Raw genomic sequence first — 23,484 nt, 5'->3', positions numbered from 1 at the left:
CCACATCATCAAGATACACTATATTGCCAAAAGTATTGGGTCACCTGTACTGCCTTGACCCGCATATAGACATCCCATTCTTAATCCATAGGGTTTAATATGACGTTTGCAGCTATAGCAGCCTCAACTCTTCTGGGAAGGCTTTCCACAAGGTTTAGGAGTGTGTTTATGGGAATTTTTGACCATTCTTCAAGAAGCACATTTGTGAGGTCACACACTGATGTTGGACGAGAAGGCCTGGCTTGCAATCTCCGCTCTAATTCATCCCAAAGGAGCCCGGACTCTGTGCAGGCCAGTCAAGTTAATCCACACCAAACTCTGTCATACTTATATATATAAGCCAATATAGTGTGCAATTATATGGGGATATCGAGAACCCTTGGTCTATGCAAGTACCCTACACCATTGTGCACTGGTATGTTTGCGTAGCTCTGCTATTATTGGCTTAAAAAACTGGTATGACATGGATACTGCATTATCAGATAAACCGTTATTGCAAACAAAAAATACTGTTAAAGGTGATTTCTGAGGCCTCTGCCAGCATTAAACTAATCTCTATATGCTATGCCGTATCTACGGAGAACTAAAAATGTGAGTACACCTTCCAACACAGTGCTTCCTCAACGAAAATTACCCAACAATGGGTAAGTGTGAGTTCTCTGAGGACTAACAAGTTAATAATAAATAATAAAGCCTGGTTAGCTATCTAAAATAGGAAAATGTGTACAGCCCTAGGTCTTATGGCGCCCATGTCTTGTCACAGTCTTCTGCAACATAATAGCATATTATATTATATTAATATAACTTTAAAATAATTTATTTACATAATAAACGTTGACTTTCCCCATTGCTGAAATTAGGGCTCTGTCAATGAGCAATGTGTCGCATGCATTACCTAAAGCTATTGTGTGACGTAGGAGCGTTCAACTGATGGACTGATGTTTGTGCTTAGGAGGATCTTTGTCACAGTAGAATTAGATCAAAAAGAATCAAATAGATTTTGCCTTAATGAAAAAAGTTGCTTTAGGTAGACTTTAGACTTTTCCATAATTTAAGTTAGGGCCCCTATTGTTTTTGTGTCTTTGAGGTCAAATCCCTGACATGTGGTACGACATCTCCTTTTGATATAAAGTCTACGAGCTCTGCTCAGTGAAAACAAAACCTTGTGGTTGTATTTATTAACTGAAAACTATTGACAACAGCTTGATTGAGTGAGTGCCTGTACAAACTGCCAAGTGGCTCAGAAAAATGACCTGACTAAATGAATATTAAGTGTCATTTTTAATTCACTTCAGTTGTCCACGCGTTTGTTTTAACCGAACCAGAAGTGGCCGAAATGTAGAGAATATGGTCAGAAAAATCTACCGAGAAGTTTGGAAATTTGAGTATGGAAAAATTATGGAATTTTGAAATGGAAAATGTGTAGGAATTCAAATCTGGCCCTGGTTTTATCTTTAAAAAGGATTGATTTATACTTTTGTCAGAGGTAGAGAGCACAAATTCAGGTTCAGGAGAAAAATACAGATCTGTGAAGTGCTTAGAGACATATTCATATGTTATAGTCTTAATAGAAATCAAATGGATATGAACTGAGGTGACCAAAGGCTGTACCCTAGACTGTGACACAACCCTGCGCACGGCACGAGTCCCTATGGTAAAACTGAGAGCACATTTCTGGGCGAATATGGGATTTGACTTCCTGCCGGCATGTGCCTCTTGCACACCGCTGCGCCCCAAATCACCCCCTCAGCCGAGCGCTGATAAATGACGCTGCTTTTGCAAATGAGAGTCATATTTCCACAACGCTCACCATAACTGTCACCTCTCCATGATGGGGAGGGGTTTCCATCTCTGTCACACTGAAGTTCAGATGAACAAACGGCAGCCATTTCTTAAACCCCCTGCCTCGGTGCGGGTAACATCACTGACAGACGGATGCCCTCAGCTCTTGAGTCTTGGCATGATATTTGTTTTATTACAAAAATCCCAGAAAACATAAATCGAACACCATCTTACAGGCAATATAAAAACAAGAGCGAGAGAGTCTACTGCTGGTGGGGGAGTGGGCAAGGGGCATTGTGACAGGTGGTCTGGGCGGTGATGGAGTTTCCCCCTGGTGGTCTGGGCACACTCCAGGCTGGCAGGCTGAGTGACAGTGGGAATGAGGAAGGATGGTCTGGAGTAATTGTGGAGCGGAGGCGGGCGTGCTGCGGGGGTGGGCACGCACGCATCAGTGGTCCACTCCGCCCACGTAGTGACAGATGGAGTCATAGTCCAGCGTGAACACCTGCTCCTCATAGCGGTCCAGCTGCACCATGGCCCGACACCTCTCTTTGTCCCGCCTCAGAATTCGCCCCACCTGAGAGACACACACACACACACACACACACACACACACATGCACACGTTAATGCTTAGGTAAGCTTTATTTACAAGCTTCCCATTTCCACATGAATCACATACATAGCTGATCAGGCTAGGCCTTATTTCAAGATGATGACACTAATCTTTCTATATATATATTATTCTGAAGGCTCCAGCTATTATTTACACACAAGATCTGCAATTTTAATTTCACACACCTCCAGTATTATTGTAGGAAAAAATGCTTATTATGGAAAAAGGTGTTCCTCTGCTTTCTTGATTGCTTTTTTCCCAAAGATCCAATAGAACAGACATACACTCTCTGCTTTTACTTTATTTGCCCTTCTAATTGTTCTCACAGACTAGGACACAGCAGCCCTGGCACAACCAATCACATGAAGAGATCACATGACTAGCTCTAGCTATGTTGAAATCAAATTCTGTAGTAACACTGGACCTGAAGAGATGTTTGGGCGACCCTACATGATGTTGAGACAATCATGTTCTAATCTAAAGGATATACATGATGTTGGGACAATCATGTTCTAATCTAAAGGATATACATGATGTTGGGCAACCCTGTTCTAAAGGACATACATGATGTTGGGACAACCCTGTTCTAAAGGACATACATGATGTTGGGCAATCCTGTTCTAAAGGACATACATGATGTTGGGCAACCTTGTTCTAAAGGACATACATGATGTTGGGCAACCCTGTTCTAAAGGGCATAGTGGACATGAGTGACATCACCCGTACCTGTCCTCTGTGTTGCCCCAGCACCACCATGATGTAGTCAGTGTCACTCTTCGGAACTATGGTCTCCAACATGGTTTGTTTCACATCTGTGGGGAGAGAGAGAGAGAGAGAGAGAGAGAGATAGAGAGAGAATGAGTGTGTGAGAGGGAGAGAGAGAGAAAGAGAGGTGCAAGCAACAGGAATTGGAGGGTTTTTGTTTTTAAACAGACGGTTTATTATTTCACTCGCTAACTCAACACTAAATGGTTCATGGCTCAAATGGAATCATTGGGGCATTTCACCATGCATCTTGACAAACTACATTAAGACACCGTAAGCACTTAGGTACCAAATGTGTACTGTGTTTTTGATAGTGTTCCTTGGGTATGACGTTATCAAATGTCTTGTGCTTACCGTCCAGCAGTCGCCCCTCCTCTGTGCGACACACGCAGGTGTAAGGGGTCAGCACGTCCTCCACCCTCATCTGAGGTCAAACAAGGACACGCATCTAAGCAACTGCTACTGACAATAAGCATGACATGGAAATTCCAGTGATACCAGGAGGAATATTGATCACCATTAGGGTTGCAAATGGGTGGAAAATTTCCGGTTTCCGGAAACTTACCATGGGAAGTTAAGCTGGGGAATTTTGGAAATATTCCAAATGGGAAACTTTCATGGAATTAAAGGAAATTATGGGAATTAATGGAAATTTACGGGAATTAACTGGGAATTTTGGGTAATTCATACAAACTGTTTCATATACAAACATTAACATTTTGTTTTGTAATAAGCAATATGATTACATGTTCGTTTTTTCTCTGAGCTTAGCATACAAAGCTAGCTAGCATGCTAGCGGGAATCCCATTCTCTGCCTATGGTTTACTAAGTATAAGTATAAGTATATATATACTCTTTTGATCCCGTGAGGGAAATTTGGTCTCTGCATTTATCCCAATCCGTGAATTAGTGAAACACACTCAGCACACAGTGAACACACAGTGAGGTGAAGCACACACTAATCCCGGCACAGTGAGCTGCCTGCAACAACAGCAGTGCTTGGGGAGCAGTGAGGAGTTAGGTGCCTTGCTCAAGGGCACTTCAGCCGCACCTACTGGTAGGGGTTCGAACCGGCAACCCTCCGTTACAAGTCCGAAGCACTAACTTTGCTAAAATTTTGCAACCCTAATCACCATTGACCTGATAATTCACATTCACAAAACACCAAATGTTTTTTTGTCCTGCAAATCTGTTAGTAAGTTGGAATGTAACCATTGCCGTATGAGACCGATTTGTTGAAGATAAAATGTTGGCAATGGCAATGATAAAACAATCAGCCCACAACCAGTCAACACAGGAGCATGATGCTCTGAATTCAAGCGTACATTTCAGCAACTAAGCAAACACCTACATTCAATGTAAAACCTGAAGCCATACAGACACATCCAACACATTATACCTTCAGCAGACAATAATGTGTGTATGATTTGTTTAGATAATGACTGGTGAAGGTGTGTGTATGATTTGTTTAGATAATGACTGGTAAAGGTGTGTGTCTCTATACCTTTGAGTTGTAGTAGCGGCCCCCTTTAAACACCTTGTCGATGAATCGCACTCTCAGATCTCTCTGTAGCCAGGTGGGGGCGGGTGGGGCCAGCCGTGACTCTTTCTGGGGCGGAGGCTTGTCCCTGGGGGGGTGGGGAGAGGGATGTCAGTGATGGATGACTGTGGGGGAATCACCCCTAAAGATGGCACTTGGCCCTCCGCGGCCGTCATGTCGATACGAGCACGCAAGCTCTAGCGGATACCTGATTAAAATCTTCCCTCGGAGCAGTCAATAACACAAGCATCACCCCACTCTGCTCCACCCAGGGCAGCCAGCGCTCTCAGGAGAAGTGTCAGTTTCACAAGGGCTTTAACCAGATTATGGAGAGCAGGCTCTAAATCATGACTAATGTTTGCAGTCTATTGGGGCAGCTGGCTTACCGATCTGAGCTCGGCTCGTGATGCTTCCTCTTGCGGTCGTCTCGATCTCTGTCTCGGTCCTTTTCTCGGTCTCGATCTTTGTCTCTGTCTCGTTCGCGGTTTCTCTCCGACGGTCTGTCCTTCGTCCGCTCGTCTTTCCCGTTTCGCGTAGACTCCTTCTCTTCTAGTCGCTCCTGCTCCCTCTCTCTCGCTTTCTCCTTTTCTTTCTCTTTCTCCTTGTGGGCTTTGCTGAGGCGACCTGGTCACAGACAGATACCGGGTGTTATTTTAGGAAGATATTGGGGGCAAGCCGGCATCACTGCCTGGATGTTTACAGCTGTGTTAGGAAATAATGGACTCTGATGTGAAATATGAGTCTAATACAGCATCAGTGAATTATAATATCTGGATTCAGATTAGTTTGGCTAACAGACTGTGTGGGAGTGTCTCTCTCTCTCTCCCTGTGTGTGTGTGTAAACCCTCAAAACTGCTGCTTGTGTGATTACAGAAAATAAACCTTGGGGAGCCTGAGGTTGTTTGGTGTTTAAACGACCGACTCCAGATAGATCCGAGTTTGCTATTGGCTCAAATGTCAGCTGTCAAAGTCAAACCAGTTCTTAAAAATCAGCGACTCAACACCCCCCCCCCCCCCCCCCCCCCCCTTCCCTTCTCTCCTCACCCTCTCTGACCTTCAGAGCCTCTGTCTGTCACTCAGCGAACTTTCTAGAATGTTATAGAGGAGAGGAGAAGAGAAACAGGTACCGGTCAAGCCCCTTTTCACCATAAACACGATGACATGGCTACACCAAACCAGCATGAGATGAGTTTCCACGCCAATCAACAGGGTTCGGTTCCAACTGATTTTCCACTATTTACAGGTCAACACTGGGAGTGTATGTTAGGTGATGGATGCTGGTGTGAGTCATTAGGTGAACTCGGATTCAACTGTGACAGAGAATTAGCTTAGCCCTTCAGCAGAGGTGTTTTGAATATTCTAACAGAAGATTCTCTGTTCCGCAACGGTAAGGTTCTAAAATTCCATGTTGAATTCAATGAGCCCAGATATTCTTAAGAATGTTACATTTCCAACATTCCCATCACCGGCTTAAGGGTTGACCCAGAAGACTCTGGGTTGACCCATGTCCGGTGTTTTAGGCTGTCAGCAATATACTTAGTGCCCTGAGAGATGAGACTGACTTTGAATTTGACTGTATTTGAGGCGCCTCTTTTGAGGGTTTGTAACTTACCAAAGTTCCTTTTCTGGTTGTGGTGAAACTAAATGATGTTCACTAACAAAGGACTCGTGGTAACACTTATGCTTTTGGCACAACTACCTGAGGTATTTCTGGCAATTCTTTTGGTGCTTTCTTCTCTGTAATTTGCATAAGGTGATACTGACGTACTGCGTAAGTCGTGGTGTTTGTGGTACTTTGTGTATTAAGTGGGTTTGTGTATTAAGAAGTGTCTGCTTTGAGGTTGACATACTGAGGTCTTTGCTGTTTTTCTCATACTCCTTGCGGGTTACCAGGCGTAGAGAGTGCTGGCTGATTGTCGCCGTCTTGCCGCCAATGGCCAGCTTCATCACCACGCGTGCGTTGTCTGGATCAACCCCCTCGATCTGAAAGGAGAGGACAAGAGACGGCACAGCTGTCTGATCAGCTCAGTCACTCACAAAACCCAACACACTTCGGGCCAACAGATCAAACACACAGCGGCCCAACAGATTAACACACACCAGCCCAACAGTTCAAACACGAAAACCCAAAGCTTTTTCACATCTCTTCTGGACATTCTGCTCATACTCAACTCCAAAACAGTATCCACACTGCTCAGGTAACACAAGGTTTAAAATAGGATGAGAAAGGATTTAAAACAAAAAAGTACAAAGAAAATAGAACCAGCACTCTCTGAAAACTCTACAAGCCTGTTTTATTAACATCTTAATTAACCATCGAGTTTTGGGGGAATGTTGAGTGTCTTTAAATCATGTGACAAACACTCTTCAAACAAATGTGTTGAAAATAACACAACATGTTGTTTTTTAACACATATCTATATCCAGATAGGGACAACACAGTTTGTGTTGTTTCGAACGTATTTGTTTGAAGAGTGAATAAACTACACAGCTTCAGTGGAGGACTACTTTGCTGCTAATGACTAATGAACATTATTAGATACTATTGCATACTACACCAGGGGTGTATACCCACGGGTACATCAGCCACGATCAGGGAGTGGCAGTATCTTTCCTTGACTGCACTCCTATCTGCCAATGGGAATGTCTCAACCGCATCATCATACCCGAGCAGCATCCCTAGTCCTCAGCTGGGGATGATGGCTTAGCAGCGCTCCGTAATATACTACTCCCCAGAGCAGGGTGTCTCTCTCTCTCTGTGTGTGTGTGTGTGCGTGCGTGCGTGCGTGCGTGCGTGTGCGTGTGTACGTCGTCACCTTGCCATAGAGTTCCTTGTGCGCACCGCTCTCCACCAGCACGCAGGCCCCCGGCCCCAGCACCAACTGCTCGTCCTCCTCCTTGCGCTCCTCACCAGGCTTGGGGGGCCGCTTGGGCCGGCCGGGCTCCAGGTCTTTGATGGACGAGCGATCAGCCCCCAGACCCAGCCCCTTGGGCCGCAGCTGGGCCTCCTTGGGCTTCACGTCCCTGAGAGGGAGGAGAGAAGAGACGGGCAGAGACAAGAGGGGGAGTACAGAGACAGAGAGTGAGGGAGGAGGAGAGATGGAGAGAGGGAGGGAGGAGGCAGAGACAGAGAGAGAGAGAGAGAGAGAGACAGAGAGAGAGAGAGAGAGAGAGAGACAGAGAGAGAGAGAGAGAGATGGGGTGATGAGTTAAAGGAGGCAGAGGAGGCATACACAGAAATGTGTTTACAATGTGTGAGACAGCATTACAAAATATCAGGCAGGGTAGCAATAAAAAACGGTCCTCCATATTTCAATCTTCTGTAAAGCTGCTGAAGTGACATCATCTACAAAGTGACACAGCAATACAAATGAAATCTGACCCCACATTTCCCCCAGTAATTGTTTATTCATGAGGTCATTCCTCCTACATTCCCAAACCGAGGTTCGTGCTTAATAACTGGAGGAAGTGCGATTTGGTGGCGAGTAGAAGAATACAGTAGGTGCTACACAAACATAAACAAAAGGCTGTCAGACCACAGCCCAGGTAAGCACAGTCTTCTTCAGGCATTTTAAAAGCAAGTGACAGGTGTCAACTCCGCAGCAAACAAATACACTTCACACTTTAGAAATAATGACGCCTTTGCTACCAGAGCCTGCTGGCGTAAATGAGAATATAACTGAATTGTACCAGAGACCATTTTGTTTTGTTTGCTATGGGGCAGAACAACGTCAACACACAGCAGACGAAACTGCAGCATCAGCCTGTACCAGGATTTTTAAGCCTTCACACCATTAATCTATTGTTCTTAATGAGAGACACTTAAATATGAGAAAGTAGCCGGGGGTGGGAGGTGGGATGTGTGGTTGGACTGTGTGGCTTTCTTTATAGCTTTGACATGGTTGTTTAATAACTTTATTTTTGGATGACAAAGCGAACCGTCTGACAGTGTGATCTCGGGGTACAATATTTCAAAGCATCAGTCAGTTTGGATTAACATCATCATCCATTCACAGTGTGGCATGTGATATAAACAAACAAAAAAACAAAAAACAAATAACTGACAGGGTGTAGACAAAGGATCATATCCACACCCTATGAGACGGATGATGCCTCCATGCCTGATTATTTACAGGCCGTCTTTTCAGTGGGAATTAGATTTTGTAATAAAAGCTTCTTTGAAAAGCATCACAAGCACTGACACTACACAAGAATTCATGTCAAGAGGAAGGATGACCCCCCCCCACACACACACACACTTCTTAATCCAAGAATAGCTTATCTAATGTTACAGAACCAAGGAAAAGAAAACAAAAATGAGAGGAGAAAAGGAAAAGTAATCAATATTGGCACAAGAGCAAGCTGGCCTGGCCAGGGACCCATGATTCTTTTCTCTTCTCTCCATTCTATCCCATCCCATTTAGGACGGTCGGTCAGTCGACTTTCATGTATGACAGGCAAAAGCAGATGGGCTCTTAAGCACATGAGATTACAACTGCTATGATTTTTGATTCTTTCCCTGCTCTTGGGATATAAAAATATATTATAATCTCTTGCCACTGCTCTCGGAGGGGCTCGGAGTGGGTGAAATAATCCACCGGACGGATGGATGTTCACAGGAACCTGATACAGCATATGCTACCACAGCAGCCCCAGGGAGTAAAAAAAAAATTGACATCAGAGGTGTGGTCACATGCATCGAGCCGGACTGATGGGGCCCTCATACCAGCATGCCATCTCTGTGCCCGCCATGGTGGTAGTGACACAGACGTTACTGTACATCAACTGGGGTCATTCATTACACACGTTCAATTCAGGGGGGCCAATTCTCCCTTATAGAGCCACAGCCTAACCAGCCCAGCCCAGCCCAGCGCAGCCCAGCCAAGCCCAGCCCAATCTCACTGAGTGGATCTCTCACAATCTCCAACAATCATATTAAATGCAGACAGATGTTCCTATTTCAGCTTGAGCAAAACAACAGCACAGACCCGAAACAACATTCCGAACGTGAAATCTCACAAAGGTTGCCATAACAACTAAATGACTTGCTGCGTGATGAGCACTTGAAAGGATCAATTGAGGAAACATTTAGGACGGCCTCGGAACTGAATTGTGGCACACGCCGAATTTTCAAAAGATCTAGCTTTGAATCTCACATTGCACAGCCACTGTAGGGCTTCATTACAAAATCAAACAATAAATATGAGAGAGAGAGTGAGAGAGAGAGTGTGAGAGAGAGAGAGCTTGAAAGAGAGTGTGAAATGAAAAACAGGAACAGAAAGAGTAAGATGAAGAAGAGAAGGCGTACTGTTTGAACGTGCGTCCGATGCCCTCTCCTTGCTTCCAGCCCATTCCTCGGATCATGGCCATGCCATAGGCCTCCACCGGGACCTGCTCATAGTCCGCCTCTGTGGACTGACAAGGCAAATCACATTAGTTATTTTTTTCTCTCTCTCACTCACTCACACTCACACACACACACACACACACACACACAGGCAGTCTGTGGTGTCTGTCTGACAAATTGCATTATTTACACAAACACAGTTACACAACAACCACAAAAAATGCAACACTACTCTTTAGACTAGCTGGGCAAATCACACAGTGAACATACATGCGCAATGTAACACTGCAGGGACGTTACATTGTGATAAACAGATAGGCTTCACATACAAACTCACAAAACAAACAAACAAACAATAACTCCTCATTCTTTGGTTTGACAGAGCAAATCCTATCATGGTCACAGAAAACATACCGTGCAGTGCAGTAACATTTTGCAGACTAACAGGGCAAATTATATTAGATGCACACAGACACACACACACACACACACACACACACACACACACACACACACACACACACCATGTGCTGCATACCCTTCTGTGGGCTAACAAGAGAAATCACATTAAGCATAGACAGTCTGAGGGGAGAGATGGGCAGACTGGCAGAGACAGTCAGCATACATCACTGTTGTTTCAACTGACAGAGCAAAGTCTATACAGTAACAAGAGATCTCATCAGGGCAGGCACAGCGTCTCTGTCTGTTAGTCTCTCTCTGTCTCATACACCATTAAGCAGTATTTGCTCATATGATATTGACGTGTTCGCCCTAATTGGTATGTGAATCTCTCATTTGAATAATTACACTTATGCCGTGCGACTACCACAGTACAAAATCAATCTATCCCGAGGCACAAATAGATTGCTTTTCAAGTACAGCACAGAGATTGTAGTACATCGTTTTAACACACCATTTACCAAAGGCTATTTTGAACACTCTTCCAAACACCCTGATCTTAATCCATACAGGCTACAGGCTACGTGCTAGTGGTAGCCTGCTAAACACTGCCACGCTAGCTGTAGCAGAGACACGAGGGCATCTCTGGAGATGGCACGGCAGGGCTATTTATTTCCACCTGCTGCAGAACGGAATGCACGGGGTGACAGGGCTGCCAACAGGCGGATACGCAACTGCTTAACCGCAGTCCCTAGGTAACCAGGGAGATGGAGAGGAGGAAGAGATGCGTAGAGAGACCGACAGAGAGGGAGAGAGAGCGGGAGAGAGGGAAGAGAGAGACAGAGAGAGAGCGTGAGGGAGTGAGAGAGAGAGAGAACATTAGGAGTGAGTGAGTGAGGAAGAGGAATAACGGAGAGAGGGAGTAGGGAGGGAACAAGCTTATTTTGCTGATAGTGCATTTTAGACATTAGTGAGTGTGTGTGTTTAAGTGTGTGTGTGTGTGCTGTTTGTGCGTGTGTGCGTGTATGTGTGTTTGGGGGGGGGGGGTGCTTCATCCATCCCAGTTTATTAGAAACACACATATATTCTCTGCAGGGAACTCTATCACACACAAGACATAAACATAGACACACATGTAAGGGAACACACACACACACACACACACACACCATGAGAGCACATCCATGATCTATTTTAAGCAAATTTGCACTGCTGTGTGGCGGAATGATCTTGAGTCGTCCTGCTGACACAGAGCTATGCAGATGAGCCAGGCTGGACGGCCCCATCAGTGAACACGTCCTAACAAGCAAAGCTCCAGCACAAATACATTTCCAATGTCCCGCCAGGACAACTGTAAATACCTGTGTCATGGCATCCCACTCTCGCTCTGACACCAAACAAACAGAGAAAAGACTAACTCTGCAGTGTACACACACACACAAGCACACGCTAACGCTCATGTTCAAACACTGGCTTAGTTCTGGTTGGACAGTCATGAGATGCAACAGTCAGCACACATTCTCACAGTCAACCCGTCGGCTACATGCGGGTAGGTGACCACACCACTGCAGACACAGATCTGACTCACGCTTTGGCCAACGTCACGTTTTGGCCAAACATCTGAGCCACGCTCACCCGTCACTCCTGATCGCTCCTGACCTTTTTTTCTCCTCACGGTACTTTTCCGTTCACCTCAAATTTCCTACCTCCACCAAAGATTGTTATGAATAGTCTTGCTTCATCAACAGTCTTTGCTTCCACCACCTAACCCCTAATCAGTCACACCACCATCAAGCGTTCTGTTTTATTTGCATATTTAGACCACATCTATCTTTTCGATCATCCTCTCCATCCTGCTGCTATCCTGACACTCTCTCTTGCTTCAAACAACTTCTGGCAGAACATATCCAGTCACGCTTGTAACTAGGCCACATAAAACTACATTCACCTACAATCTTCACAATTCAAAGCATTTGCAGAGGAATCTGGACATCAGTTATGCCAACATAAGAGGGGAGAAATCTGACAGCATCATCTCACACATCACCATTTTACCAACACCTCTTTAAATCTTTAGGACGACTACGCTATGCTCACACCACCACTGGAATCAGTTTCATGACCCATCCCATCACTGGTCTTCAACCAGTGATGGGATGGGTCATGAAAGTTTCTGGGTCATGAAATCCAGTTTCTGGGTTCTGTTCCCTCAAGTCAGCTGATCTCAAGACCTCACATTTTATATTACATTTAGGCATTTAGCTGATTTAGCTTTTATCCAAAGCGACTTACAAAAAGGGGAACAATCAAGGTAAAGTGGGACAAGGACATGTTAGTGCAGCAATAAGTACTACTCGCAGAGAATCCTCAAAGCCCTCTGGCCCACCCATCTTTGAGTCTTACCGACTCTGGCCGCAGGTCCACCTTGATGAGGTCTCCATCCTCAAAGCCCTCTGGGGCTTGGTTCTGCATGAGCAGAGGGATGGCCAAATTGGGGTCTGATTGATCACCATTCTTCCATTCGTCCAGCTGCTTCCTGGATTCTGGAACACATATTGGAGAGAGTGATATTGTGTTACATAACATAGAAATGGCTGAAATCACTACTAGACTATAACATTAAAGAACACCAGAATAATATTCACTAATGTTCTTAATGACTTCAGGGTGTAAATAAACAACACTGCTACAAAAAAAATAGTAAGCACTGAAAAAGAGTAACAGTAGTTTGGAGACAAGGCGTTTTCAACAGTAACGTTATGAGGTATGACCCCCTGACCTGACTCAACATAAAAACCAACACACACACACACCTTCGATTAGCTCTTTGACAGCTAGAGATTCAACCGTGTCTTCTTCTCCCAATGCAGAGTTCTCCTTTGAATCTTCTTTCTCGCCGGGTTTGGCATCGTCCTTATACCAGCGGTTTTTGCGTATCAGTGGGATGATCAGCTCTGTTGGTTTCTCCTGTGTTGGTTTGGTGCTGTGTGGATTAGGAGCAAAACGACCATGACACCAACACTGACACTTGACACCAACAATAAGTCCATCATACAGTGAAACAATTCAGATGTTCATTATTCTGTAAAATTGTGTACATTTACCAGGCTAACACGGGTATTGCTACCTACACCTGACCAACTGCATGACTAACGTTTGACTATCGCTACTAACTTCACTAGCAGCTAGCTCTATGCTAGCGAGACTATGGCTGGTTGATATTACTAACCGGCTAATTGCAATGCACCCGTTAAACGGTACACGGTCTTTATCAGACACCGGGTGAAGGAGCCAAGAAAACACTACTTATTTAATTAAGTTGTTATCTAGCTAGAAACATTAATCATTTTCTGTCAACCTGGCATAATTAGCAATAACGAATGCATTGACTCCTAGCTTGCTAACAGCTAACTTAGGTAACATACCCTTTCAGTTGTTTCTCATCTACTTCAATCAAAAAATCTCGCTCCTCTTCTTTGCTGGATTTTGCTTTAGTTATAGTTTTGCTAAATCCAAAGGAGATAGGCCCAACTTTCTTCCCCTCTTCATTTGGCTTGGCGTCAGTATCAACGATGTTATCGAGTCCATGCTCAGGACGCGAGGACGCCATAGTTGAGGGATGTTTTCCTCTGTCAGGAGAGATGAGTAGTAAGAATTCTGGGTAATGTAGTGTTGCCACCCAGGACAATTCATGGCCGAAGAGAGGATTAAATAATACAACTCCAACAAGGCAGCACTGTGAGTGTCACAACGTTATCTGATCATCTACAATGCTAGATTGTGTCCAGAATTCTTTACTGTGTAGCATTGTTTCTAAGATGAGAAGACTGCATTTCTTCGTTGGACACGCAGTAGCCTAGGCCTAGATCTATTTTTTGTTGTTAAGCAAGACTCACTGCAGTCATGCCTCAATGCAATGCAACATATAGCCTATACAACTTCATTCATACAAAGTTGTACTAAATTAGATACTTTGTTTATATAAAGATTTTGGTAATAGATAACAGCACACATCCTACATTCAGGTTTCTTGAAAATATCTATATTAACTTAGGGCATGCATAACAAGAGAATATTCAAACTATGTAACTAATGAAACTAATATGAATCAGGAATGTGAATCTTATATTAATTCCATGTTATAGTGTCATTATAACAACTCTAACTATCTGGTTGTTGGCAACATGAAATACCAACTAGTCTTATGCTTTCATAATATTGGGCTATATATGGCTGGTATTTCACACTACCAACACACACAAGAAGGTTAGAGTTGTAGATTATTTAGTCTTTGAATTATCCAGATTTAAGTTAAAAGTGTTTCTAAAGGGTTAACGCAAAATGATGCATAATGGCATGCAATGTAAATGACCTGAAATGGGGATCAATCAATAACAGATGAGTAAGTGACCTCCTGGACCCTCATACTGACCTTGGGTGACCCACTAAAATTTCTCATAACAACAACACGCGCTCCAAGCATAGTAGCGATTCATCACCTCCTGGTCCCATTAGTCAGAGAATCAACTCAAGTTACTTCATGAGCAGTTTCTCCCTCATTTCGGCTACTCGGCATATTTTTGCGCAGCGTTTTAACGAAATTGGCAAAGTTGCCTCAAGTGCGTTTACACTAGGGGCGGTTCTTTCCCCTTATTAGATTCCCTCCCCTTCAAGCACCCCTCCCCCTGTTGCTCCTTGTCTTATCATCGGGTTGTTTCCTCGTTGCCTGCACCTGAGAAAATCCTGTGCCGTAATTTTGTCCCGGTACTTCGGACCCACCACGGGGGCATGTCTTGGCTTGCGGTCCACCACTGCTCATCCCTGCTACCTCTCTCCGGTTAAAAATCAATATCATTGTCGTGCCTTGGTTGTTGAACATTGCCAGAGGCGACCCTCAGTACAGCGGCTAAAATCGGTCAATCGCTAATAGTCAAGAATATTGATATCTCAAAGGGAAATGCCACATGGAAACGTAACGGAAACGAGAGGGGAATTATGAAGGTAAGAGCTTGAGAATAGGCTATATGCACTGCCCTGCTTGTCAGTACAACTGTAATAATGTTAAAGTAGGCTGTTTCTTTGGATTTGTACCTAAAATTATGTACAACCATGACTTTATGTCAGTTAATGGTACATCATGTCCCTGTACTGGAAGGTACTTTGTTTCTAAAGCCATATCTCACCACATCTGTCCATGCGCAGCGCGTTTAGACGCGCTTATGAAGTGCAAGCGCACTGTCAGATTTGTCGGTTTTTTTTGCCCTGGCTTTTTTTTCCCTTCAGACCATCACGCGTCCCGTGCTCAGCTGTGGAGCATCTCTCCGCTTGCAACACTGTCCAAATATACCGTCTGGTGTACGCATCTCCTCCGCGCCCGTCTCGTTGGCGTGCGGAATTTATCCGTGGTTATTAGTTTATACGTAGTGGAGTGATCACGTAGGTTACATACAATAGTATTTAGTTGTTGGAAGATAACAAAAATACAATATTTTTGTCGTGTTTCTCTCTGCGACCGCCGGTGCCAAGTGCATTTTCAGTCGCGTCAATGTATATAGACGTGTTTAAACGACTTTTTTTTGAGCGGCTGAATTGTTTGAAAAGAATGTGTGTATGTCAGCGACAATGCAGGTCAGTATTTACCGAAAATGAGGGTGTGAGTGAGTGACAGTGTGTGTGACAGATGAGGGTATAACCTGGTAAAAGTTGATAGTAGCGAGTAGCGACAGTTGAGTCGAATGATGACTTCACGTTTAGATCTTAAACATTTGTTTTACATCTTGCAATTACTTTCAAAGCATTTTAATTATGCAATATGTAGGCTACTTCTTCAAATCCATATTTATCTGAATTTAGTAGTGGCATTCAGAAGCACCTAACCCTCAGTTTGTTTGGACAAAATGTTTGTCTTTGCATTTGGAACAAATGAGAACATAAACTGTGTACAACTTTTTGCTAGCAAAAATGTGCTTTAACCAGAATAAGGATAAAACAAAAAAGGCGCTTCAAACTGACATGTGTGTACCATTTCTAGGATACTTTTCTGATGTTATGTGCAGCTGTCGTTGCAAGGTTGTGTTTGCAACTATTTGACCAGTAATCTGCAGAATTTATTGCAATCTTGTCTTTAACAGACTACTTGTTTGTGGTTTATGCCTTACATGCGTGTGTGAATGTGCATGTGCATGGCTAATCTTCAGTCTGTAATAATGTGTTTCATAAATATCCATAGACCACACTGGTGAAGAAATGTTTATCTGTGTTTGTGAATATTTGTGCATTTGTTTATTGTTATGCATCAGAGATTTGTGTGTGTGTGTCTCTCTCTCTCTCTCTCTCTCTCTCTCTCTCTCTCTCTCTCTGTGTGCATGTTTGTGTTGACCTATACACCTTGTGATGTGTGTGTGTTGGCAGGTTTGTGTTGGTGTGTGTGTGTTTGTGAGTGTTTGTGGGGTGTGTCCCACCCTGTTTTGAAGGAATGAATCCTGTGACCCTGACTTCACACTGTGCATTGCTGTAGGCACTGGGAGTATTCAAGGTTATAGTGATGTTATGAATCATTAATTAAGTCTGAGGAAGAGAGAGAGCAAGAGAGAGAGAGAGAGAGAGAGAATATGGTGCAATGTGAGGCGTCTGTATGCCAGCGTCTGTCCTTGCTTGCACACACTAAAGCCCCAAAGGATCTATTCACACATCCGTCCTGTGTGGCGTACACTTGTGCCATAGATCTCAGTCGTCTCCTTATGACAGAGTAGTTCGTGGAGAACGTGGAGTGCAGAGGAGCCATGCTGCTCTGCCTCTGGACGCTTCTCTCCCAGACCTATCCTCCCTCTAATCCTAACTCACAGCGCACTTATCAGTGTCGGCAGTTAATGAGGGGCTGATTGCTGGAGAAGTTTTGCTTTGTAGTTAATTACCTGATTGTATGCTTGCTGCCTCCCTCACCATCATCCATATTCAAGGGGTCGTTGTAAGGTGTGCCGGGGTGTGGGAAGGGGGATAGCTTGGGGATAGCACTTGGCAGTTTTACCCTTGACCAGGCATGGCTAAGCAGCCAATCTTCCATCTGTGGACCAATTTTACCTCCTTTCTGACACTCACAGAGCTTTGACGTGAGCATATAGATCTACAGGAAGTAGGAACTACATTTTTTTATTGAATGTGTTCTGAGCACCAGCCTTCAAAAAGCAATTTATAATGTGATGCAGATCATTCAGCATTACTGGATTTAAAATACAGATGATGTGTTGCTCAGCTAAGGCTGGACTGAATCAGTGGGTGTGGATCTGTACACATTAAAAACATAAGCTTCCACATAACAACAAAGTCTTGTGCCTGCAGATCTATCTATTGAACATATGGAGTAAAGTGCAACTCTGTGTTTTTCCTGGTCACTTTAATATGTATTGCAAATGGACCTTGGCCTGTCAGCTGCTTGAAATAATAGTAAATATAAATCAGTGTTAAGATAAATCATTCTCACTGTCCGGATGGCGCTGGGAGCATGTAAACCCACTAGGGTGATGGCATGGTAAAGCTGGTTATGAGCAGGCTTGGAGAGAAGGCTCAGCCTTGACCGTAAGGTTGTGACTGAGAAAGAGGGAGAGGCAGAGGAGTAGCAAGCAGGATCAATATCAGGTGGTGAGGAGGAGAGGATGAGAAGAGAGGGAGGATGAGAGGAGAGAGAGGGTGAGAGAGAGGGAGAGAGAGAGAGAGGGAGGGAGGGAGGGAGGGAAGGTCACCTTCACCCACCCCACTGAATCAGCACTCTCTCCCCACCTCTCTCCCACTCGGGTTACGGCTCTCTGACCGACCTGACGTGCCGAGATCCACTGCCCGGTGCCCCACAGGCCATGCTCTCCGCCTGTTTGATCTCTTGCACCGTCACACACACCCCTAGATAGCCACTCATAGAGCAGCTGGTTGGGCTCGGGTGTGGCCCAGATGTTATGAGGCTCACACAGATCACGGACAGATCTGCTTGCTGTTTGGGTACCTGATTCTCTTTGCTTTCTATCCTCTTTGCCTGCTCATTCAATTAAAACTCAGTTTTAATTTATCAAAGAACAATCAAAAGAATTGAGGCACTCCTGTGCAAAATAAAAAGCCTTTATTGATCTGAATTCAAATCAGTAACATCTGCATTAGTCTAAATGTGCTTTGTATAGCCCAGAGCCCGAGCCGCCTAGATGCCACTCTATCCTATTCATGTGAACACAAACCTACCTTTTGGTGGTTTCTACAGTGCGTGGCACGCTACTATTCCCTCTTTGTCTATCTCTCTTGGTCTGTCTCTCATTAGGTGTCTGTCTTCTTCCTCCTGTCTGACATTTATTTATTTATTTTTTTTTTTTATCTCTGTTGTTCCATCTCCATCTCTTGCTCTGTCCAGTGTGTCTAGCCATCCCTCATCTCTTGACATCTCTTTTTCTCCCTCCTTGTCGTCGTGTCTCGCCCCCCTCCAGCACGATCCGTCTGCCTCTCTCTCGTTTCTGTCTGTTTTTCACACGGAGAGCTATCCATCATCTCCGCCAGCCCAGAAGTTAGCACATCACTGGCCCTTTTAATTAAACTCTTATCTTGCCTTGACAAGAGCATACAGCATTGATTTCATATTTCACCACCTCCATTGTCTTCCTCTTAAAGGACACCACTCTCTCATCCGTCTCAAAAACAGAACAAGCGCAGTAATGACTTAATGCTCTTTCCCATGATGGGCGGTCGCTCACAAATGAATGCTGCTGATTATATGGAGATTGGAGCTTCACTGTTTGTTGGCATCCAGATGTGCTTTTTGAGATTTGTATCCTGGCATTGTGGGATTTTGAAGGAAACGCCTGTGAACACACAGATGGATCAGTCACAACTGCTTGGACACCATTGGAGTGAGTTCAGTGGGTTTATGCAGAGGGATGTCTTTCAGTAGGTTTATCCGAAGTGCAGATTGTCTGAGGCTTTTCACATGGGTCTAATAACCTGTGGATATTAGTCTTTGCGTGTGTGTATTGTGTGTGTGTGTGTTTGTGTGTGTGTGTGTGTGTATGTTATTTAGTTTAGTTTGTGTGCGTGTGTGTGTGTATGCTAGAGAGGGAGAGAGAGAGAGAAAGAGAGAGAAAGAGGGAGAGAGAGAGAGAGAGTTTGCATGTGCAGCGGGGTGTGCTTGGCTGTATTTATGAGAGAGTTATTCTGTGTGTGTTGTTTTCCTCCAGCGAGCATTTAATCTTTTATTTCTAAATCTGCCTCTGTTGTTCATCGTGTGTCCAGCACTCTAGTGCCCTAGATTTGGACAGAATTGAGCAAGAGGGAATGTCAGCCCAGCCCACCCTCCTTTCCGCTAAGCACCAAGTCCAGTCCAGCGTGTACCTCCCAGGCTTTAGTGGAAACTGACCTGTCAAATAGCCATCGTGGGCATGCTTTAACATGTGCGGGTGAGTCGTGACACACTTGCGGTCATGGTTTTGCATTAGGGGCTGTTGAGTTTGGCTCTCGTCCAGGTATGCGTGCCAGAGGAGGATGCTCGGTTGGGGACGGACAGGATACTCAAATCCAGGAGACACTCATTTTCTCCTTCACCTGTGATGAATAACCACAGGGCCCACAGAGAGAGAGAGAGAGAGAGGGAGGGAGGGAGGGAGAGAGAGAGAGAGAGAGAGAGAGAGAGAGAGAGAGAGAGAGAGAGCGAGAAAGGGAGAGAGAAAGGGAGTGGGGCTTTGGCACTCCCAGGTTTGACCTGTGTGAAGGTGGGCAAAGAGATTCAGGGATCGACTCAAATTTCTCTCTGGACCAAATCTGGGTGTAAATGTAGACTTTGGTGCAGATTTGGCACAGACATGGCACTGATGTGGCATTGCTGATTCCCTGACACTCTGGAATGCTCATGGTTGCTGGTGCAGACCTGACGCTCTGGAAAGCGTATAAAATGGAAGAGAGTAAAAAAGCTGGAAGGTTAAAAAAGGTGTGAGCGTCGAAAAAGATTGAAATCATGGTGACAATTATGCAGTGGCATTTTCCTGAGGTTGTTCTCAGGGAATGTCCCATGGTTAATTCTCACTCACAGCGATTATCCAAGATCAGGTGTGTAATTCCTGATAACGTTGTTGCACCACTTTAAGTCTGTGTGTGTGTGTGTGTGTGTGTGTGTGTGTGTGTGTGTGTGTGTGTGTGTGTGTGCGCGCGTGTGTGTGCATGTGAGAGAGAGAGAGAGGGAGAAAGAGCAAAACAGAGAGAGTGAGAGAGAGAATGCTTATCTGCCGTGTGACACACATGGTAGGAATTCTATCCCCCAACATCACAGAGTTTAATCAGGTTTGAAACAAATGGAATAGTTTAGTTAGGTTGCTTCTCTACATGTTTTTATCTTTTCTACTATGAAATAGCCATTGAAATAAAGGCCTTTTTAACTTTTTTGAAAAAGAAGAGTGCCTTGGATTTCCTTTTTCTATTGATTTTGAATCCCTGACCCCAATGAGCACCTTCAAACATTGAACTTGAACTTCCTGAGCACCCTGGACTTTTTTGTCTTGTGAAAATGGAATAGTTTATCCAAATGTTATTGAGCTCAATGAGCCCAATTTATTCAGTGCTCAAGCTTATTCAAGCTGCTGTAGAGAGCTCAAGGCCTAAACCCACAAACATTCTCTCTTAGTCGGAAGAATCCAGAATCCGAACAGCATAGAATAGAAAAGTGAGAAGGGCGAGTATTCACATGATTACCACCAAGACTTTAAAATATTGGAAAAATAAAAATAAACTAATTTCAAGAGCATTGAAATACATGGATGTGGAAAGATACGTATCTACGGAGGCCCCGATGGCTTATGATGGTGATTTTTGCATTCCCTCACAGTAGTTTAGCCTGCCTCTACAATATCTTTGCGCTCCCTCACAATGGTTTTGATTTTTCTGAGGTAACACACGTTTTCACCATAACCCTTCAGGGGCTCTCTGCATACTGTACCAACATGTGCTCACTGTTTGGCCAGATATAATGAAATACTTACTATAGGCTATTTCTATGCCCTAAATGATCTGAGCAGACCAGACCATCAGCATCTAGAGGTCACCTCAGACATGCTGGAGATCAAGGCTCCTAAGACTGTGAGCGAATGTGTGGTCATGCTCAGCCTAAACATGTCAGAGATTATATATCAGGGACGATAGCTGCCGGCCTCTACAGCTTTATGCCAAAAATAATTCAGTTCTTTCTGACGGTGGATTAGAGCATCTTATAAATGCTTTATAGTCAGTTATTGAAATGCTCCTTGGTAGTTTTCTTTCAGTTTTTATTCCCTCGCTTTTTCTTGTTTCTTCTAAGCACTTCTCTTCTCTTCAGTTTATCTCTGTCCTCACTCCTCACTCTCTCTCCTTCTCTCATCAGATTGGTCAGGCGTATTGAGGAAATTCAGTTAAACTCGCCCTTAATTGAGGTGTTTTGATTACACAGTTGTGATTTGCAGTCACTCCATTGTGAAAAAGCATGTGTCTGTGTGTGTGTATGTGTGTGTGTGTGTGTGTGTGTATGTGTGTGTGTGTGTGTGGTGTGTGTGTGTGCGTGTGTGTCTTGTGTGCTTTGTTACACTCACCTCCCCATCACTTTCCCTGAATGCATAAATGCTCTCATTATCTCTTTTGTAAGGCCCATTTGTAAGCTGCGCCGTTCTCCAACAAGACACTTTCAGCTGCCGTACAATCCTTCAAAGCCATGCTCACAGAACACCTCCGAATACAGGCTGGGGCACAATTAAGCCGTCACGCCGTTTACCAAGGCGTACCGAGGCCTCTCTCTTTTCACATTTAACTTCACTTTATGTGAGAGCTCTTTATGTTTAGTGTAACGTATTGTTTTAGTTTAAGGTAGAGGATTGAAAAACGTTTCTTAAAGTTGCTGTCTGTCAACAGTGAAAACAGCTCTACTCTGCACTTTACGCTGCCTGGTGATTTGATGCACATAATCAATGACACAGCACATCTCTCCGAGCTCGCTCCTGACTCTGAAGTGAGAGACTGTCAATAGTGACAGCCCCTTGGCCTTGCTAGTCAACACCGGGTCACAGTCCCTTGTTGTTAGCTGTCATAACTGATTCATGGCTACATATGCTTCAGCAAAACCTGCAAAAAAAAAAAGAGTGAGGGGGAAAAAAAACTGCCAGACTGTCAAACATTCCCTACGGTCTTGCGCTGTCCAGCTCTTCACACCCCGGGCTTGTGTTTCAGTGCGATGACATGGCCTCGATCCCACCGCTGACACCAGTGACATAGCCTCAGACACAGACAGGGAAAGGTTTGAAATCCCTTTCCCCGAAACCCACCCACAGTGTGTTATATAAATCTGAAATGTGCATGAACCTTAGCTTGAGTTGTTATTCTGAACACTGTTCAACCCGATAAGTTTGCAAATGCCATTTGTAAATTATTTCCATGAATATAGTATTGGGTTAGAACCAGAGATCTTCGGGGGTTACAAAATATGTGTTGTTTGTGTCTGCTTAATTCCTGTTCTGCTCTACCAAAATGATCTCTTTGCACTAATCTAAATAAAAAATAGTTTTGCGGATATTCCAGGAATAGAAGGATTGAGTTCTAAAAATTGCGTATCCATTTGTTTTGGGAGAGTAGCAGAGAGACAGTCCAGATCACGATAAGCACCAAGCTGTGATGTCCAGGGCCATGTCCGAATGCTTTTTTCCCAGTCGGTGTATACGTATGGGATTACACCCTGGATAGCCAGCGTAGCGAATCGGGGTATCACAAGCCATGGCAGGGACAGAGGAAGGATGTGAAAGTTGATACCGAGTGGTCAGCTCTTTGCTGACCTACAAGGTCAGCAATTTTCCTCACTGGCTGCCATTGGCCAGGCGAATCTGCTCGAATATGTCTCTTATGTCTCATTGTCTCCTTAGGTACTATGGGGAATAAATTGCATTTGATAAAATTGCTATTTGTTAAAAAAGAGTTTTTTTATATGTCTTTGGGTTATTTTTGCCTGTTCTTTCATTCTGTGAGATGGCGAGTGTTATTTCCAGCTCATTTCTACACAGCC

The 23,484-nt window shown here is 44.3% G+C and overlaps 2 protein-coding genes across 3 annotated transcripts in view; one reads left to right on the top strand and one right to left on the bottom strand.

The window, feature by feature from the left end:
- Positions 1–1,948: 1,948 nt before the first annotated feature.
- On the bottom strand, positions 1,949–15,004 carry gpkow (G patch domain and KOW motifs). The gene is made up of 12 exons (XM_042097452.1): positions 14,881–15,004; positions 13,874–14,077; positions 13,262–13,431; positions 12,852–12,991; positions 10,011–10,117; positions 7,519–7,726; positions 6,553–6,685; positions 5,089–5,326; positions 4,667–4,790; positions 3,517–3,586; positions 3,124–3,209; positions 1,949–2,359 (listed from the first exon to the last, which is right to left on the bottom strand). The coding sequence occupies exons 2-12, from the start codon at positions 14,056–14,058 to the stop codon at positions 2,231–2,233; spliced, it is 1,590 nt and encodes a 529-aa protein (XP_041953386.1). The 5' UTR covers positions 14,059–14,077; positions 14,881–15,004; the 3' UTR covers positions 1,949–2,230.
- A 953-nt stretch (positions 15,005–15,957) lies between these two features.
- Positions 15,958–23,484, top strand: part of LOC121712834 (membrane-associated guanylate kinase, WW and PDZ domain-containing protein 3-like) — an 82,411-nt gene continuing 74,884 nt past the window's right edge. The window contains exon 1 of one of the 2 annotated variants that reach the window (XM_042096886.1): positions 15,958–16,076. In XM_042096886.1, coding sequence (XP_041952820.1) covers positions 15,994–16,076 — 83 coding nt within the window. In that variant the 5' untranslated portion in view covers positions 15,958–15,993. The remainder of the gene's footprint in view (positions 16,077–23,484) is intronic. The other variant, XM_042096887.1, reaches the window with a different exon arrangement.

This window comes from Alosa sapidissima, chromosome 7 (genome assembly GCF_018492685.1).
Source record: "Alosa sapidissima isolate fAloSap1 chromosome 7, fAloSap1.pri, whole genome shotgun sequence".
NCBI classification, from domain to species: domain Eukaryota; kingdom Metazoa; phylum Chordata; class Actinopteri; order Clupeiformes; family Clupeidae; genus Alosa; species Alosa sapidissima.
This window is presented reverse-complemented; position numbering and strand designations above follow the sequence as displayed.

Excerpts from the sequence above, each read along its gene's own strand:
- gpkow (XM_042097452.1), bottom strand. The coding sequence starts at position 14,058 with ATGGCGTCCTCGCGTCCTGAGCATGGACTCGATAACATCGTTGATACT. Across the intron at positions 7,727-10,010 it reads ATCGGACGCACGTTCAAACA|GGACGTGAAGCCCAAGGAGG; the intron begins GTACGCCTTCTC and ends CCTCCCTCTCAG. Across the intron at positions 2,360-3,123 it reads TGGGGCAACACAGAGGACAG|GTGGGGCGAATTCTGAGGCG; the intron begins GTACGGGTGATG and ends TGTGTCTCTCAG.